This window comes from Diaphorina citri, unplaced genomic scaffold, assembly GCF_000475195.1.
Source record: "Diaphorina citri unplaced genomic scaffold, Diaci psyllid genome assembly version 1.1 scaffold283, whole genome shotgun sequence".
NCBI classification, from domain to species: Eukaryota; Metazoa; Arthropoda; class Insecta; order Hemiptera; family Psyllidae; genus Diaphorina; species Diaphorina citri.
The window spans coordinates 167,862-185,818 of NW_007377719.1; the positions used below are offsets into that span (position 1 = coordinate 167,862).

Sequence of the window (17,957 nt, forward strand, 5' to 3'; positions counted from 1 at the left end):
CTGTTGTTGTTGTTGTTGTTGTTGTTGTTGTTGTTGTTGTTGTAGCGGCTTCAGCTGTAGCCGAATGGTGATGGCAGAAAAAAGAAGAGATATCTTTTGCGGCAGTCTGCCCTTTTAACAATAATAAATGCCGTTTCTTTGTGTTATTATATCACAACTTTGGTGCTCACTGCAGCATTGTAGGAGCACTGCAGTCTGCACTTTTAATCACTTATTGTAATATCGATAGGCAGTCTGCCTTTTAACAATAATAAATGCCGTTTCTTTGTGTTATTATATCACAACTTTGGTGCTCACTGCAGCATTGTAGGAGCACTTCAGTCTGCACTTTTAATCACTTATTGTAATATCGATAAAACAGAACACCCTTGGTTTCCGTCAAATTTGTGGCTCCATACTTGTCGTAGAACTTTCTGGCTGGGTTCCATTTCAGCACGTCCCATCGCATTGAGGAGCAATCTGTTTCCACTCCAACCTAGAACACAAGGAATCGTGTTTGACATAATATTGCTATGATCCGATTTTTTGGCGACTAGCAATTCGTAATTTTGGTTTGCCGGCGCGGCGTACTCGCGAAACGCCAAACCATTGTGTCTTGCTGCTGACTGAGTTGTTTTAGCCCGAGGACACTCCGCGGTCGAAGCGAGCCATATTGGCTCAGCTTCTCTGTAGCAAATATTTTGCAAGTTTACTGTTGCTGAAATCATTCAGCGTATTTTTGGGGTACGGCACCTGTTGGTGATTAATCCGCACCCCACCTTTTATGTTTAATTGGAATAATTTATAAATATTTGTCCTGTAATTAGTTATTGGTCGTATATTGGCTCAGCCTATTGTTACCCCTGGATACTCGTATTTTTACTTGGTTTCACCTTGAGATCTGTGTTGATTGGGTCAAATCTTGTAATTTTTATAAATATTTGTCCTGTAATTAGTTATTGGTCGTATATTGGCTCAGCCTATTGTTACCCCTGGATACTCGTATTTTTACTTGGTTTTACCTTGAGATCTGTGTTGATTGGGTCAAATCTTGTAATTCCCGGTCAGAGAAGAAAGTAAAGTATGCAATGACCAGACGAGAGACTTGGTACATAAACATGATTACACCCGGAGTGGACCACAGATCAAAAACCAGGCAAAAGTCATGGAATCTGAAAATCGGCCAAAAAGTCATGGAAAATCATGAAAATTTAAAGAAAACCTGGAAAAGTCATGGAATTTGTCATCCGTTTAAAAATTAAAATTATTCAAATTAAAATCAAGTATTTCCGAAAAACAGCCTGCGGCGCATTCCCCCTCATATTAATTGACGTTCTGCATATTGCATATTTTATTTAACTGAAGGGGTAATCTTACTGATTTTTAAGTACCTCTGCCCCCTAATTTTCTGGAAATTTTCTGGAAAAATCATGGAATAGTCATGGAATTTCATTCTGGGGAAAGCGTATAAACCCTGATAGAATTCTATACGAAAAAAACTCTATTATAAATTACCATGGTTCTTGTTTATAACTTTTAAAACCCAAATTTTATTATCCTGCAATGACCAGACGAGAGACTTGGTACATAAACATGATTACACCCGGAGTGGACCACAGATCAAAAACCAGGCTAATAATAATAATAATAGTGCTTATTTATACTGCTCGCATAGGACTGAAAAGTCCCTTTACTCCAGTAGGTACCTATATAATAATAATAGTGCTTATTTATACTGCTCGCATAGGACTGATAAGTCCCTTTACTCCAGCAGTAGGCTTAGAATAATAATAATAATAGTGCTTATTTATACTGCTCGCATAGGACTGAAAAGTCCCTTTACTCCAGCAGTAGGCTACTTTTGTGGTCAAATTCTCAAATTATATTGAGGATAAAATTCCATACCTCGGCTGGGATTGAACCCACGCCCTCCTGTTTAACAGTCGAGCGCCTTGACCACTACACCACCGAGGCAGGAGGCTAAGAGGGAAATGTTTTTCTATCAATCGTATAAGGTTTGTCTAAACAGAGTTGATCGATCGATATTGACCGGCCGTCGATCGGCGAGGAGAAGGTTATCAAAGCTGTGTGAACGGCTCAGTCGACGCCGATCGACGGCCAACATGTGTGGACACACCTGTAGTTTCGTACTTTCGTAGGTAAATGGATTTTTACCTTCACCACACTTTCAAATAGAGCAGCTCCGAAGCCCTTCTTCCTGTAGGCTTCTGTTACACAGATATCTTCCAGGTAGAGGTATTTGCCTTCGAAGCAGTCATAAAGATAATAGAACAGGGTATATCCGACCAATTTGTCTGAAAAACGAGCAAAATTTAGGTATATATTCTTCTTCGAAGCAGTCATAAAGATAATAGAACAGGGTATATCCGACCAATTTGTCTGAAAAACGAGCAAAATTTAGGTATATATTCTTGGGGTTCTTCACTGTGTCTTCGAGAAAAAAATCATCAATAGCTACCTACCTACCTACTCATTTTTCTCACGCGGTTGAGTGGGCTTCGGAACAACCAGTCACAGAATCAATCATTTGCATAATGTATGAACATTTTTTGACCACTTGAATTAACATATTTTTGACTTTTTTAACCATCTTCTTTTTAAGTTTTTGCTCCCTTTCATGCCACATACGTTTCATTACCCTATTTCTCTTAGCTCTTTTAGCATTTGGGGAACCTACAAGGGAGGCTGTACTACAATGACATTCATGTCGATGTGAATCAGTATTTGGTATTTGATTTCTAGATTGAAAAGCACTGTGATGATCATTTACATGAGGACTACGAGGTACTTCTATGATATCACCTTCAGACTCCTCTGTAATATAATTCAGTTTGGTTTCATTTGTACACATTCTCTCTACTTTGATTTTTCTTCTTGTTGATAAGTTGTCATCAGTAATTTCAGAATCAGAGTGAAACTTTGGCTTATGTTTTTTAATGAAAGTTCTGTTTCTTCTTGTTGATAAGTTGTCATCAGTAATTTCAGAATCAGAGTGAAACTTTGGCTTATGTTTTTTAATGAAAGTTTCATTGTTAGAATGTATTTCATTTTGATTGTGAGGAACAACAGCTGTTGGTCTAGTTTCTTGATTTTTTAAACCTGTCTCAGTATTTTCTTGTGTTTTATTTTCCTTCTCATTTTGAGTTTTAGTATGAATTCCAGATTCTTTGATATTAATTTCATCATCACTATCTCCTGTATAGAGTCTAAATTTCCTTTTCTTAACAACATTGTTTCCAGTCTTACTTTGTGTTTTCTGCTTTTCATTAAGGTTTGGTTGACTGGGAATAGTTTTTTGGAACATCACTATCTCCTGTATAGAGTCTAAATTTCCTTTTCTTGACAACATTGTTTCCAGTCTTACTTTGTGTTTTCTCCTTTTCATTAAGATTTGGTTGACTGGGAATAGTTTTTTGGACATTTTCTGAGTCAGAGTCAATATTAATGCATTCATCTATATTAGGCTTGTCTGATATTGTTTTGCTGTCTTCAGTGGATGTTTTAGCAGCTGTAATAGATGTTGTTACTTGTTGATTGTGTGTATTTTTCTCAAGGAGCTTCATAGGAACCATTATGTCATATTCAGTGCAACCACTAGCTTCTGATTCATCCGAGCTTGCTTCTACCACTTCCCATCCATCATTTTCTTTTTCTACAAATGCACCAATACTTTCTTTACTTCCACTTGGAATCTCGCCTTCGAAGCAGTCATAAAGATAATAGAACAGGGTATATCCGACCAATTTGTCTGAAAAACGAGCAAAATTTAGGTATATATTCTTGCGTTCTTCACTGTGTCTTCGAGAAAAAAATCATCAATAGCTACCTACCTACCTACTCATTTTCCTCACGCGGTTGAGTGGGCTTCGGAACAGCCAGTCACAGAATCAATCATTTGCATAATGTATGGACATATTTTGACACTACCGGGAACCGAAGCCGGGTCTCCCGCGTGCAAGGCGAGCGCAGTGACCACTACGCCATGGGAGCTGATAACCGGATAAAGAAATATTAAGGAGGTGGCTATACGCTGTACTTACTTGTTTTTGTATTTTCAGCTACCGTGCTAAGGAACAGAGGAAATATTAAGGAGGTGGCTATACGCTGTACTTACTTGTTTTTGTATCTTCAGCTACCGTGCTAAGGAACAGAGGACGTTCACCATCAAACCCATCCCTTTCCAGTACTGAAACAGGCAATTATACTTTTATTATCTACTTATTAAGATAGTTAATTAGGTAATATTGATGCGAGGTTGAAAGATAGGTGAAAGTAGTGTTCCTGTAGTACAAGAAAGAAGAACAGAGGACGTTCACCATCAAAACCATCCCTTTCCAGTACTGAAACAGGCAATTATACTTTTATTATCTACTTATTAAGATAGTTATTTAGGTAATATTGATGCGAGGTTGAAAGATAGGTGAAAGTAGTGTTCCTGTAGTACAAGAAAGAGAGAAAAGATGAAAATTGAACAAAACTCTTACATTAGACTGATTTGGTCCTATGTCCCTCGTCAGATGGACAATAAGAGACAATTACTCTCCCTATCTACAATAATAATAGTCTCAATTTCTAAAAACTTAGCTCCACATACATTCATATTGGATCATTTCATTATTCGTAGCAATGTACCTTTATAGGACTTTGTCCTTAGGGAAGCAGGATTCTCCCTCAGATTATTGTCATTAGTCTTACCGTCAGCTCCTATTTTGGGTCCGTCTGGCATTTGTTGATAGTCAGCAAGTTCCTGTGAAAGCAAAGCAAAATGGCCAATCAGTAGTTATTTAACACAAGTTTCGTACCTTACATACTAGAGTCAATCTAGTCAGCTTGGAAGGTATAGCGTCTGCCGCCAATCAGTAGTTATGTAACACAAGTTTCGTACCTTACATACTAGAGTCAATCTAGTCAGCTTGGAAGGTATAGCGTCTGCCTTGTATTGTAAGCACCAGGTCCCGTGTTCGGTTCCCGCCTGGGGCATTCTCGGAACTTCTGGCTTTCTCCTACCCTTTTCTCTTCGATTTCGGGACGGTAAGACCTCCGTGGGTACAGTTCCCTCCATCAAACTAAAAAAATAATAATAACTTACCTGGATCAAAGCTCTTATCTGACCACAATCCAGTTTCTGTGCAGGTCGGATGACAATGTCTCCCATCTTTAAGATTGCTTCCATTTTGAGATCAATGTAAACTCTAAATCCAGTTTCTGTGCAGGTCGGATGACAATGTCTCCCATCTTTAAGATTGCTTCCATTTTGAGATCAATGTAAACTCTAATGTAGGTACTGTAGGTAGCTAGGTAGGCACCTACCTACAAAAAATTTACTCACTTTGATAGATAGGGTACTTCCCTACCATTTATTTACCTACAATATACAATACAATTCTTAGCTATGTAAGTAGGTAGGTATTTATTTTTTGATCAATAAATAAAACCATGTAATTATCTACACTGCCATTTTACACACACCGACACTCCTCGCTCAGTAAGGTACCTACCTACCTATCACTTGTGTGCTTGTGTCTCACATCTCAATAGGTACCTATATAATATGCTAGCGTCTGGCATTGCTTGTGTTATCTCCCCACCACTGTACTCTATTATTTACCTACAATATACAATACAATTCTTAGCTAAGTAGGTAAGTATTTATTTTTTGATCAATAAATTATCTACACTGCCATTTTATACACACCGACACTCCTCGCTTAGTAAGGTACCTACCTATCACTTGTGTGTCTCACATCTCAATATAAATATGCTAGCGTCTGGCATTGCTTGTGTTATCTCCCCACCACTGTACTCTTTGTGTTATCAACAGAATACCTAGATTACGTACGAATACGTAGTCACTTTTGGAGACCGATTGACAAGCGTGGGTATTCGTAGCAGAGATGAAGAGCTACCTGACTTAGGTAACCTTCAAAGCAAGGTGCACACGGATAAGTATAAATAGAGGCGATTTTTATATTGAACATCAAAAGGGTTTCATCCAGAACTTTGAAATTGAAATGGCATGTAGGTTTTCAACTGTCATCAGTCAGGAAAACAAGCGATACTCAATGCACTGACTTAAAAAGGTACCTAATTTCAATGCAAAGTGATGAAATTATGGAAATTAAACTCATTAATTATAATTAATAAAATAATAATTATTTGAATAAAATGTCAGTTGACGTTTTCCAAGGAAATATTTTTCAAAAGCTATTTATATTTTAAATATTCGCGCCACGTTTCGTAGGTCGACTCTTCGAAGTACACTGTTGCCAGTATGCCAGTTGCCAAGGGTGTATTTACACGATCCACTTCGCGCGCAGAAACGGTCGGCACGGGATGAAAGTTCAAAAACGTTATTAATTAAAATAGAAAGTAAAAAAAAAAAAAACATATTATGAAATACCTCAGTAGATCTTTACATTATTACCTATAGATAAGTAGGTACCTAATAACTAGAAACCAACAGATAACCAGGGAAAACTACAAAGTCAAAATGAACTTTAACGAACAACTAGCGGTAGATTTCCAGCGATATGTTGTGGTAAGAAAAATACATGAAGAAGCCACTTTCACGGGTTCATTCAATATGCTATGGCAGTTGCGTCGCGTTGGTCTGTAGGTACTATCGCCAATCACGTGCTGTTGGCTTTTCACGGCCCCACTTGAGAAAATTAAAGGCGGTAAGCACCGCCAGCCTTGGAGGGTAGCGCGTCCGCCTTGTAAGCGCTAGGTCGCTGGATCGATTTGGTTTCACGGAAATTACCTTACCTAGCTACATATTTAGTACGATAACCAATAGTTTTTTCATAGTATTTATTTTATTTTCATTCTAGCTATGTACGCGGGAATCGAACCCGCGGCCTAGCGCTTACAAGGCAGACGCGCTACCAACTAAGCTAACTAGGCTTACTTACCTTTCTAACTGTTTTACCGAAATTAGGCATTCAAAGAGTTGAAAAATGAAAACGAGGATTATCAAGTTCAATTGGAGAAGCTTCATGATCAAACTCAAAGCACGCAAAACATTCTGCAGACTTCTGAACAGAGAGGAGAGTCAGACGAGACATTCGACCAAGTGCTCAACCAACTGAACATGGAACTTGCAGAGGCTGATGGTAAATAGACATGGACAAATGAAATTCCTTTTTTTTTCAAGAGGTTTGATAGAGGGAACTGTAACTGCTTGGGTCTTATCGCCCCGAAATCGAAGAGAGAAGGAAGACAGGATAAGAGAAAACCAGCCGTTCCGAGAACGACCATTACCCGTTCAGGATAAAATCCGCCCCGAGTGGGACTCTATCCCACGGCCAAGCGCTTACAAGGCAGATGCTCTACCCACCGAGCTAACTCGGCTGACAATAAAGTTAATGAAATCCTCTCTAAAGCAGCAAAGATGTATAGAACCGATTTATTTAGACGTATACCTAAAAGCAGAGTTTTTTTGGTCATGTTTCGTCATCTCCTGATGACATCCTCCGAACAAATTGAATGTAAAAGGTAGGTAGGTAAAGCTATTTATTACTATTACCTACCTATCTATTTATAAAGAAAAATTCGCCTTTATTTTTTAGAAGAGTCGAGATTGTTGGAGCAACAATTGGGTATTATGGAGGACAAATATGCTGACATCCTCATGGTAAGCAATATACAGATGCACCAAGACTTTACGCACCTTAACAATGAACTGTCTGATACATGGGGCGGGCTATTTGAGGCACAGAGCCTATTTATCCGGTACCGATTAATTTACCTACCTACCTATTAATTTACATTTACCTTTTTTTTTCTAGTTAGGCAAGATCTTTTTACTAAATTGTTAGTTGCATCGTTGCATGTATTATTCTTTAACCTTGTTTAGACTGCTGGGGTAAAGGGACTTTTCAGTCCAATTCGGGCAGGATAAACAAGGTATATTCTATTCTATTCTACCGTTGTAACCGATTTCATTAGTTCTTTAAAGTAAAAAGTTGGTAAAGGTAGAGCTATTTATTAAAGAAAAAAAATTTGCATTTATTATTTTTCTTTGTTTGTGATAATTTTCTAGGCTAAAGAAGAGGACAAGAGAAATCACGAAGAAGCGAAGGAGAAGATAGAAGAAGGAAAGAAATTCGAACTGGAGATTCTCATACAAGAAGGTAAAACACTGAAAATAAGCAACGTCGGACGTGGTGGTTACCCAGATGGGTGAGCATCAGGGCAATCGCGAGCTGCCTTTTCCCGGCTCTACTCTGGGTAGGTGAGGTAATGGCTGTCACTTGTCCGAATACCAACCACTTACAACGTTGCTTAATTTGCCCTGGAAATACTGCTGGAAAGTTGTGCCCAAATATTTCAGATACATAAATAATGAGATTTCCAAGAGATCGGGCGGAATCGAACCCGCGGCCTAGCGCTTACAAGGCAGATGCGCTACCAACCAAGCTAACTAGGCTGCCACATTTCTTTAATGTTACCCAGATGGGTGCGCATCTGGGCAATCGCGAGCTACCTTTTCCCGGCTCTACTCTGGGTAGGTGAGGTAATGGCTGTCACTTGTCCGAATATCAACCACTTACAACGTTGCTTAATTTGCCCTGGAAATACTGCTGTGCCCAAATATTTCAGATACATAAATAATGAGATTTCCAAGAGATCGGGCGGAATCGAACCCGCGGCCTAGCGCTTACAAGGCAGATGCGCTACCAACCAAGCTAACTAGGCTGCCACATTTCTTTAATATTTTCAGTGGAAGATTTCAAAATGCAACTACAAAATTCCAGCTCCGAAATTACAAGCCTGCAGTTGGATCTGGTATCAAAGGAAAACCAATACATCAGAATCCAGAAAGACGTAAGTGCAATCACTCCCCACCTCTTGAATGGTCTTTCAAAACGTAGAACACAAAACATATTGGACTTTTCATTGTCTTCTTGTAAATAGTTCCCCGTTTAACACCTAAACAAGGCTCCTCGGTACATTTTACAACTTGTTCGAAACCTACAGATTCGAAGTCCCCCGCGATACCCGCAAATGGTTTTTGCTTGTTTCATGATCATGAGGTACCTCAATTTTACTCTTGTCAACAGATTCAGAAGTTCGAAGAAAGTTGCCTTTCTTTGGAATCGGTCAAGTCGGATCTAGAAACCAAGATCTCAAACTTCAAGCAGACTTGTCAAGAGGTGAGATTTTTTTTTCCCCTAAAAACTACTGCTTTGCCTTTCTTTGGAATCGGTCAAGTCGGATCTAGAAACCAAGATCTCAAACTTCAAGCAGACTTGTCAAGAGGTGAGATTTTTTTTTTTTCTTCTAAAAACTACTGCCGCTCGTATGGGTACAAGATGACGTCTTCTCAACCCAAAGGTTTCTAGGGTTGTAATTGTAAATTTAAAGCTGTTATCCGTACCACACAAAATTTTCCGTCCCATTCTTTCTCATATCCTTTCCTCCTTCACTCTTTAATTTCAACACGACCAGACTTCAGTGTAGTTGGTACAAGATGACGTCTTCTCAACCCAAAGGTTTCTAGGGTTGTAATTGTAAATTTAAAGCTGTTATCCGTACCACACAAAATTTTCCGCCCCATTCTTTCTCATATCCTTTCCTCCTTCACTCTTTAATTTCAAGACGACCAGACTTCAGTGTAGTTGCTACATAGTCGCAATTTCCCCCAAAAAAAGATACAGCCAAAGTAAGATCCAGGTTTACCTACTTATAAAATTGCACTACCTAATTACATATAAAATTTCCGACGCCCCATTCTTTCTCATATCCTTTCCTCCTTCACTCTTTAATTTCAAGACGACCAGACTTCAGTGTAGTTGCTACATAGTCGCAATTCCCCCCCAAAAAAAGATACAGCTAAAGTAAGATCCAGGTTTACCTACTTATAAAATTGCACTACCTAATTACATACATATAAAATTTCCGACCTCAATTTCTACGGACGGGATCGGCGTTTCTCGTCAGCCTCCCAATCAGCCCTGGGGTGATTGCTTTGGGCTGAAATTTGGTTTTGGCTACAAATTTTACGAGTAGATGCCCTTCGCAATCGACCTTTGCTACTTCTTTGGCAAGGGAAATTCAGGCTGGTATACTACCTTTTTAACGTCCCCCAGCCAGAATACTTTTAACATCATCTGTATTGGTTGCCAATTCAGTCAATTGTTTACCTATTTGGAAGATTTTTTAGAATAAGGATCCGGGGAAGGAGGTAATATCGTGAGTCTGTGAGCTACTAAGGAACCTGGGTGGCGTAACAACAGCATTAACAACAAAGATCAAGAACTATTACAATGCTTTGTACTTGTAAAATAATGCACAGCGTCCTATTCAATACCTAGGAGTGCTGAGTGGTCCCTACCCATATCTTAATGTGATGACTTTCATCTAGTTTTGTAGTTGTTGGTGGTGGTGTTGTTGTTGTTGTTGTTGTTGTTGTTGTTGTTGTAAATAGTGAGGAAGTCATAAAAAAAGAACTGCTCTTTTCAGTGGACTACTCAGTCAATGAGTCAGATCCCAAACCATTTAACTCACTCAAATCCCTATGGCAAGATCTCATTTAGGGGAGGGGGTTGAGGGGGCCCGGGCCTCCCATCGAGCTTCATGTTTCTCCTAACTGTAGGCCAGACTCGGAAAAATTGGAGCATCCACCCTTCCCGTACATCACTGTTGGACTCTCGAGCAGACAAAATCCTGGCTACGGGCCTGTCCTAGGGCCTCCCATCGAGCTTCATGTTTCTCCTAACTGTAGGCCAGACTCGGAAAAATTGGAGCATCCACCCTTCCCGTACATCACTGTTGTACTCTCGAGCAGACAAAATCCTGGCTACGGGCCTGTCCTGAAAGTAACCAGTTGAAATACTCGTAGGTATCTCTTTTTTTATATTTTTTGGCGACCTGGCAAAGCGCATTATCACTCGACCAATTGCTGTACCCTCAAGTGTTAAGAGAGACGTTTTTGGTATATCTCGTATAATTGTATATTTCGGTTTGAACGAGACGATATTTAGTATATTCACAGCGTCCTATTCAATACCTAGGAGTGCTGAGTGGTCCCTACCCACATCTTAATGTGATGACTTTCATCTAGTTTTGTAGTTGATGTTGTTGTTGTTGTTGTTGTTGTTGTAAATAGTGAGAAAGTCATAAAAAAAGAACTGCTCTTTTCACTGAACTACTCAGTCATGGTGAGGAAGTCATAAAAAAAGAACTGCTCTTTTCAGTGGACTACTCAGTTAATGAGTCAGATCCCAAAACATTTAACTCACTCAAATCCCTATGGCAAGATCTCATTTAGGGGAGGGGGTTGAGGGGACCCGGGCCTCCCATCGAGCTTCATGTTTCTCCTAACTGTAGGCCAGACTCGGAAAATTTGGAGCATCCACCCTTCCCGTACATCACTGTTGGACTCTCGAGCAGACAAAATCCTGGCTACGGGCCTGTCCTGTAGGATGTCTTTAGGGATTTAGGATGACTCACTGAGTAGTCCATTGAAAAGAGTAGGAGTCAGATATATCTGGTCAGAAGTGTCAGATATTTTAGAAAAAAATCTGAACTACCATCTGAATCTCCTGAATTATCTGAACTGACAGAAGTCAAGCGGAATGTGGTAGACCTGAAGAGATAGTAATGGCTTTTGTCACACTCTCGCTGCTTGCTCTTTGTATTTAGAAGTGAAGGACTTTCTCTTTGTCCACTACATTACCATCAGTGGCTGGGGTTCAGACTTACAGAGTCACTGTTATGCCATATTCACAGGGGGCAAGTAAACATACAAGTGGGCGTTCAAGTAACTTGTTCAATTGACCCGTCTGAATACAACTTGCCAGTATAGCTTTCTCGCTGCTTGCTCTTTGTATTTAGAAGTGAAGGACTTTCTCTTTATCCACTACATTACCATCAGTGGCTGGGGTTCAGACTTACAGAGTCACTGTTATGCCATATTCACACGGAGCAAGTAAACGTACAAGTGGGCGTTCAAGTAACTTGTTCAATTGACCCGTCTGAATACAACTTGCCATCTCGCTGCTTGCTCTTTGTATTTAGAAGTGAAGGACTTTCTCTTTATCCACTACATTACCATCAGTGGCTGGGGTTCAGACTTACAGTTACAGAGTCACTGTTATGCCATATTCACACGGAGCAAGTAAATGTACAAGTGGGCGTTTAAGTAACTTGTTCAATTGACCCGTCTGAATACAACTTGCCAGTATAGCTTGATCCAGAAAGACGTAAGTGCAATCACTCCCCACCTCTTGAACGGTCTTTCAAAACGTAGAACACAATACATATTGGACTTTTCATTGTAAATAGTTCCCCGTTTAACACCTAAACAAGGCACCTCTTCAGAATCCAGAAAGACGTAAGTGCAATCACTCCCCACCTCTTGAACGGTCTTTCAAAACGTAGAACACAATACATATTGGACTTTTCTTTGTCTTCTTGTAAATAGTTCCCCGTTTAACACCTAAACAAGGCACCTCGGTACATTTTACAACTTGTTCGAAACCTACAGATTCGAAGTCGTTTTCTTAGGCCAGCGGCTTAATTATCAGGTAGACCTGACAGATACACCTGATAAAGTAAAACAAATTTAATACTTATCAAAATTCCCGAGACCTGATGAGCACAGACACTATCCGGTAGACCTGATCAGGTGTACCTGTCGTCAGGTCTACCTGATAGTGAGTGGCTGGCCTTAGCAAATCCAAACTTATCAAAATTCAAAATCTAATTTTCGAAAAACTAGAGAGGTTCCTGAACTGCCTGGAGTCCCTTTTTACTAAAAAGTCGGTTTTTACGTGGTTTTACTCAATTTGAGATCTCTATTGTTGTTTGTTTGGGTCTTGTAACTTAGTTCAGAGTCACTTCTACCCTTCTCTGTCAATTTATTGATTAAGAATCGCTTGTCCTGTCACCTTGCTATTCCATCGGCCTGCCTCGGTGGTGTAGTAGTCAAAACGCTCCTCTGGTAATCAGGAGGACATAGGTTCAATCTTAGCCGAGCGATGTATGAATTCTTTCCTCAACATTGTTTGAAAACTTGAGCACAATATTCACAATAATACTAAATTTAATAACCTACTGATGGAGTAGAAGGACTCTTTGGTCGTTTTCGAGCAGTATAAACAAGCACTTATTATTATAACCTAAATCATCATAATAGGGTAATTAAGGGACCATTGTAGAAATCACTAGCGTAGGCTTACATTTTAACGACGGTAAAAATCTATAAAATTTCACCTCGGCGCCGACAACCATAACAAAAACAAACTCATAATTTGTTGTCAATCAAAACAATAATGCTTGTCTCAGCTTATTATTGGGATTTATTATGCACGATAAAATCCGCCCCGGGCGGGAATCGAACCCGCGGCCTAGCGCTTACAAGGCAGACGCGCTACCAACTAAGCTAACTAGGCTGGCTTACCTTTCTAACTGTTTTACCGAAATTAGGCATTCAAAGAGTTGAAAAATGAAAACGAGGATTATCAAGTTCAATTGGAGAAGCTTCATGATCAAACTCAAAGCACGCAAAACATTCTGCAGACTTCTGAACAGAGAGGAGAGTCAGACGAGACATTCGACCAAGTGCTCAACCAACTGAACATGGAACTTGCAGAGGCTGATGGTAAATAGACAAGGACAAATGAAATTCCTTTTTTTTTTCAAGAGGTTTGATAGAGGGAACTGTAACTGCTTGGGTCTTATCGCCCCGAAATCGAAGAGAGAAGGAAGACAGGATAAGAGAAAACCAGCCGTTCCGAGAACGACCATTACCCGTTCAGGATAAAATCCGCCCCGAGTGGGACTCTATCCCACGGCCATATCTTGCTCCAATAAAATGATCATCGTTCCTTTTCTTGAAATGTAACCTATTCTGTTGTTCTTAAGAATATAACAGTAAGAAAAATACATGAAGAAGCCACTTTCACGGGTTCATTCAATATGCTATGGCCGTTGACCAACAGATAACCAGGGAAAACTACAAAGTCAAAATGAACTTTAACGAACAACTAGCGGTAGATTTCCAGCGATATGTTGTGGTAAGAAAAGTACATGAAGAAGCCACTTTCACGGGTTCATTCAATATGCTATGGCCGTCGCGTTGGTCTGTAGGTACTATCGCCAATCACGTGCTGTTGGCTTTTCACGGCCCCACTTGAGAAAATTAAAGGCGGTAAGCAACGCCAGCCTTGGAGGGTAGCGCGTCCGCCTTGTAAGCGCTAGGTCGCTGGATCGATTTGGTTTCACGGAAATTACCTTACCTAGCTACATATTTAGTACGATAACCAATATGTTTTTTCATAGTATTTATTTTATTTTCATTCTAGCTATGTAGGTACTACCGTGCAAGGTGTACCTAGTGCTAGGTCGCTGGATCGATTTGGTTTCACGGAAATTACCTTACCTAGCTACATATTTAGTACGATAACCAATATGTTTTTTCATAGTAGGTATTTATTTTATTTTCATTCTAGCTATGTATATTGTACTACCGTGCAAGGTGTACCTAGTTATACTTACCTTTCTAACTGTTTTACCGAAATTAGGCATTCAAAGAGTTGAAAAATGAAAACGAGGATTATCAAGTTCAATTGGAGAAGCTTCATGATCAAACTCAAAGCACGCAAACCATTCTGCAGACTTCTGAACAGAGAGGAGAGTCAGAGTGAAAACGAGGATTATCAAGTTCAATTGGAGAAGCTTCATGATCAAACTCAAAGCACGCAAAACATTCTGCAGACTTCTGAACAGAGAAGTGAGTCAGAGGAGACATTCGACCAAGTGCTCAACCAACTGAACATGGAACTTGCAGAGGCTGATGGTAAATAGACATGGACAAATGAAATTCCTTTTTTTTTCAAGATGTTTGATAGAGGGAACTGTAACTGCTTGGGTCTTATCGCCCCGAAATCGAAGAGAGAAGGAAGACAGGATAGGTAGGTATTTTTAAGTTCTTCCCATTTGAAATACCTATATGCCAAAGCTCAAGGCCAAGACCCCAATTCAGCAACTGCTGAGGTATGTTCCTTCCTATATGATAATAAAAAAGATTGTACTACCCAAGGACTCGATAATATCTCACTTTACCAAGACACAAGACACGTTCATATTGTTTACTTGAAGATACAGTGGGAACAAAAATCAGGTAAAATTCTGCCCTGCCCGGGATTCGAACCCACGACCACGATGACCTTCAGATCGAACCCCTCCCCTCTCAATCACTCACCTCATCATAGTTCTCCATTGCCGCTGTCATCTCCAGAATCTCCCCCCTCCTCCTCTCATTCGACCAAGTGCTCAACCAACTGAACATGGAACTTGCAGAGGCTGATGGTAAATAGACAAGGACAAATGAAATTCCTTTTTTTTTCAAGAGGTTTGATAGAGGGAACTGTAACTGCTTGGGTCTTATCGTCCCGAAATCGAAGAGAGAAGGAAGACAGGATGAGAGAAAACCAGCCGTTCCGAGAACGACCATTACCCGTTCAGGATAAAATCCGCCCCGAGTGGGACTCTAACCCACGGCCAAGCGCTTACAAGGCAGATGCTCTACCCACCGAGCTAACTCGGCTGACAATAAAGTTAATGAAATCCTCTCTAAAGCAGCAAAGATGTATAGAACCGATTTATTTAGACGTATACCTAAAAGCAGGGGTTTTTTGGTCATGTTTCGCCATCTCCTGATGACATCCTCCGAACAAATTGAATGTAAAAGGTAGGTAGGTAGGTAAAGCTATTTATTACTATTACCTACCTATCTATTTATAAAGAAAAATTCGCCTTTATTTTTTTAGAAGAGTCGAGATTGTTGGAGCAACAATTGGGTATTATGGAGGACAAATATGCTGACATCCTCATGGTAAGCAATACTCGAAAGCAGAGTTTTTTTGGTCATGTTTCGTCATCTCCTGATGACATCCTCCGAACAAATTGAATGTAAAAGGTTTTAGACGTATACCTAAAAGCAGAGTTTTTTTGGTCATGTTTCGTCATCTCCTGATGACATCCTCCGAACAAATTGAATGTAAAAGGTAGGTAGGTAAAGCTATTTATTACTATTACCTACCTATCTATTTATAAAGAAAAATTCGCCTTTATTTTTTAGAAGAGTCGAGATTGTTGGAGCAACAATTGGGTATTATGGAGGACAAATATGCTGACATCCTCATGGTAAGCAATATACAGATGCACCAAGACTTTACGCACCTTAACAATGAACTGTCTGATACATGGGGCGGGCTATTTGAGGCACAGCGTCTGTTTATCCAGTACCGTTGTAACCGATTTCATTAGTTCTTTAAAGTAAAAAGTTGGTAAAGGTAGAGATACGAGTATTTATTAAAGAAAAATTTGCATTTATTATTTTTCTTTGTTTGTGATAATTTTCTAGGCTAAAGAAGAGGACAAGAGAAATCACAAAGAAGCGAATTTGGAAAAATCCTACAATGCTGCAGTGAGCACCAAAGTTGTGATATAGTAACACAAAGAAAGACATTTATTTATTTAGACGTATACCTAAAAGCAGAGCAATTTTGTTAGATTACAAGAAATACAATCTCACCTGAACTTCTTCAATGTCAAGATTACAAGAATTAAGTTCTCGACCACTTTGAATGAACTAATGTAGTGACCAAATGAATTTCGTCATGGAGATATAGATACTTTTTCTTTCTAAAATCAAAAAAGAAACACTTAGCAGATACTTTTTAGGAAATAACCTAGAATCACAATTTTGTTAGATTACAAGAAATACAATCTCACCTGAACTTCTTCAATGTCAAGATTACAAGAATTAAGTTCTCGACCACTTTGAATAAACTAATATAGTGACCAAATGAATTTCGTCATGGAGATATAGATACTTTTTCTTTCTAAAATCAAAAAAGAAATAGCAGATACTTTTTAGGAAATAATCTAGAATCACTTCTGAGTCAGAGTCAATATTAATGCATTCATCTACATTAGGCTTGTCTGATGTTGTTTTGCTGTCTTCAGTGGATGTTTTAGCAGTTTTAATAGATGTTGTTACTTGTTGATTGTGTGTGAAGCGGGAGCCATGAATTATGACGTCATCGCCTACGGGAGCGTATGCCGTGACGTCAAACTTCACGATTTACCGGTACTTTTTAAATCGATTTATCTCGGGATCTAGAAGTCGTAGAAGAAAAAGAAAAAATTCGTTGGTCCTCTATGACTTTGAAACACCACCCAAGTAAGCGCAACTGATCTATTGGTGTATTCAACGTGATATTACTACTGGGTATCCTTTAACATTTTCTGTTATCTTTTTCTTCTTCGCCTTTTCCCGTGTACGGACGGGATCGGCGTTTCTCGTCAGCCTCCCAATCAGCCCTGGGGTGATTGCTTTGGGCTGAAATTTGGTTTTGGCTACAAATTTGCCCTTCGATGCCCTTCGCAATCAACCTTTGCTATTTCTTTGGCAAGGGAAATTCAGGCTGGTATACTACCTTTTTAACGTCCCCCAGCCAGAATAATTTTAACATCATCTGTATTGGTTGCCAATTTGCCAATTCAGTCAATTGTTTACCTATTTGGTACGGACGGGATCGGCGTTTCTCGTCAGCCTCCCAATCAGCCCTGGGGTGATTGCTTTGGGCTGAAATTTGGTTTTGGCTACAAATTTAAGAAGTGGATGCCCTTCGCAATCAACCTTTACTATTTCTTTAGCAAGGGAAATTCAGGTTGGTATACTACCTTTTTAACGTCCCCCAGCCAGACTACTTTTAACATTATCTGTATTGGTTGCCAATTCAGTCAATTGTTTACCTATTTGGAAGATTTTTTAGAATAAGGATCCGAGGAAGGAGGTGTATGCTATCCCGGTATGGTCCAAGGACGCGACTGTAACAATTTGGTAAAAATCGGATAATCACCCATCCAGATATTACTTTTGGGATCCCCTGATGTCAAAAAAGTGATTTTTAGCCCATGGTCTGTACGTAACGTACGTACGA

The 17,957-nt window shown here is 39.5% G+C and overlaps 2 protein-coding genes and 1 long non-coding RNA gene across 9 annotated transcripts; 2 read left to right on the plus strand and 1 right to left on the minus strand.

Annotated features, from left to right (window-relative positions):
- Window positions 1–5,328, minus strand: LOC103507027 (diamine acetyltransferase 2). 7 transcript variants are annotated; one of them, XM_008471457.3, is made up of 8 exons: window positions 5,266–5,321; window positions 5,090–5,185; window positions 4,696–4,747; window positions 4,317–4,340; window positions 4,115–4,162; window positions 2,155–2,294; window positions 278–475; window positions 1–150 (listed from the first exon to the last, which is right to left on the minus strand). In XM_008471457.3, the coding sequence occupies exons 2-7, from the start codon at window positions 5,171–5,173 to the stop codon at window positions 335–337; spliced, it is 489 nt and encodes a 162-aa protein (XP_008469679.1). In that variant the 5' UTR covers window positions 5,174–5,185; window positions 5,266–5,321; the 3' UTR covers window positions 1–150; window positions 278–334. The 7 variants fall into 7 exon arrangements, with proteins under 7 accessions (XP_008469679.1, XP_017298639.1, XP_026677804.1 ...); XM_017443150.2 differs by lacking the exon at window positions 4,115–4,162 and adding an exon at window positions 4,041–4,081 and having other exon boundaries at window positions 4,310–4,340; XM_026822003.1 differs by having other exon boundaries at window positions 4,633–4,747.
- Window positions 5,084–5,320, plus strand: LOC113466516. The gene is made up of 2 exons (XR_003390893.1): window positions 5,084–5,133; window positions 5,214–5,320. It is a non-coding gene; the product is annotated as an uncharacterized LOC113466516 (long non-coding RNA).
- A 1,093-nt stretch (window positions 5,329–6,421) lies between the features above and the next one.
- Window positions 6,422–13,614, plus strand: LOC113466511 (early endosome antigen 1-like). Its single transcript, XM_026821983.1, has 7 exons — window positions 6,422–6,538; window positions 6,938–7,112; window positions 7,569–7,633; window positions 8,042–8,132; window positions 8,723–8,826; window positions 9,063–9,155; window positions 13,432–13,614. Exons 1-7 carry the CDS (start codon window positions 6,491–6,493, stop codon window positions 13,612–13,614), a joined length of 759 nt encoding a protein of 252 aa, XP_026677784.1. The 5' UTR covers window positions 6,422–6,490.
- The last annotated feature ends 4,343 nt before the right edge of the window (window positions 13,615–17,957 follow it).

What these genes read in the sequence shown, in the direction of transcription:
- LOC103507027 (XM_026822003.1), bottom strand. Translation starts at nt 5,173, where the DNA reads ATGGAAGCAATCTTAAAGATGGGAGACATTGTCATCCGACCTGCACAG. An exon ending in GGAAAGGGATGGTTTTGATG is followed by an intron (nt 4,163 to 4,316) that starts GTGAACGTCCTC and finishes ATGGGTTTGATG; the next exon opens with GTGAACGTCCTCTGTTCCTT. An exon ending in TATTTGAAAGTGTGGTGAAG is followed by an intron (nt 476 to 2,154) that starts GTAAAAATCCAT and finishes CTTGTGTTCTAG; the next exon opens with GTTGGAGTGGAAACAGATTG.
- LOC113466511 (XM_026821983.1), top strand. Translation starts at nt 6,491, where the DNA reads ATGAACTTTAACGAACAACTAGCGGTAGATTTCCAGCGATATGTTGTG. An exon ending in GGAACTTGCAGAGGCTGATG is followed by an intron (nt 7,113 to 7,568) that starts GTAAATAGACAT and finishes TTTATTTTTTAG; the next exon opens with AAGAGTCGAGATTGTTGGAG. An exon ending in AATATGCTGACATCCTCATG is followed by an intron (nt 7,634 to 8,041) that starts GTAAGCAATATA and finishes ATAATTTTCTAG; the next exon opens with GCTAAAGAAGAGGACAAGAG.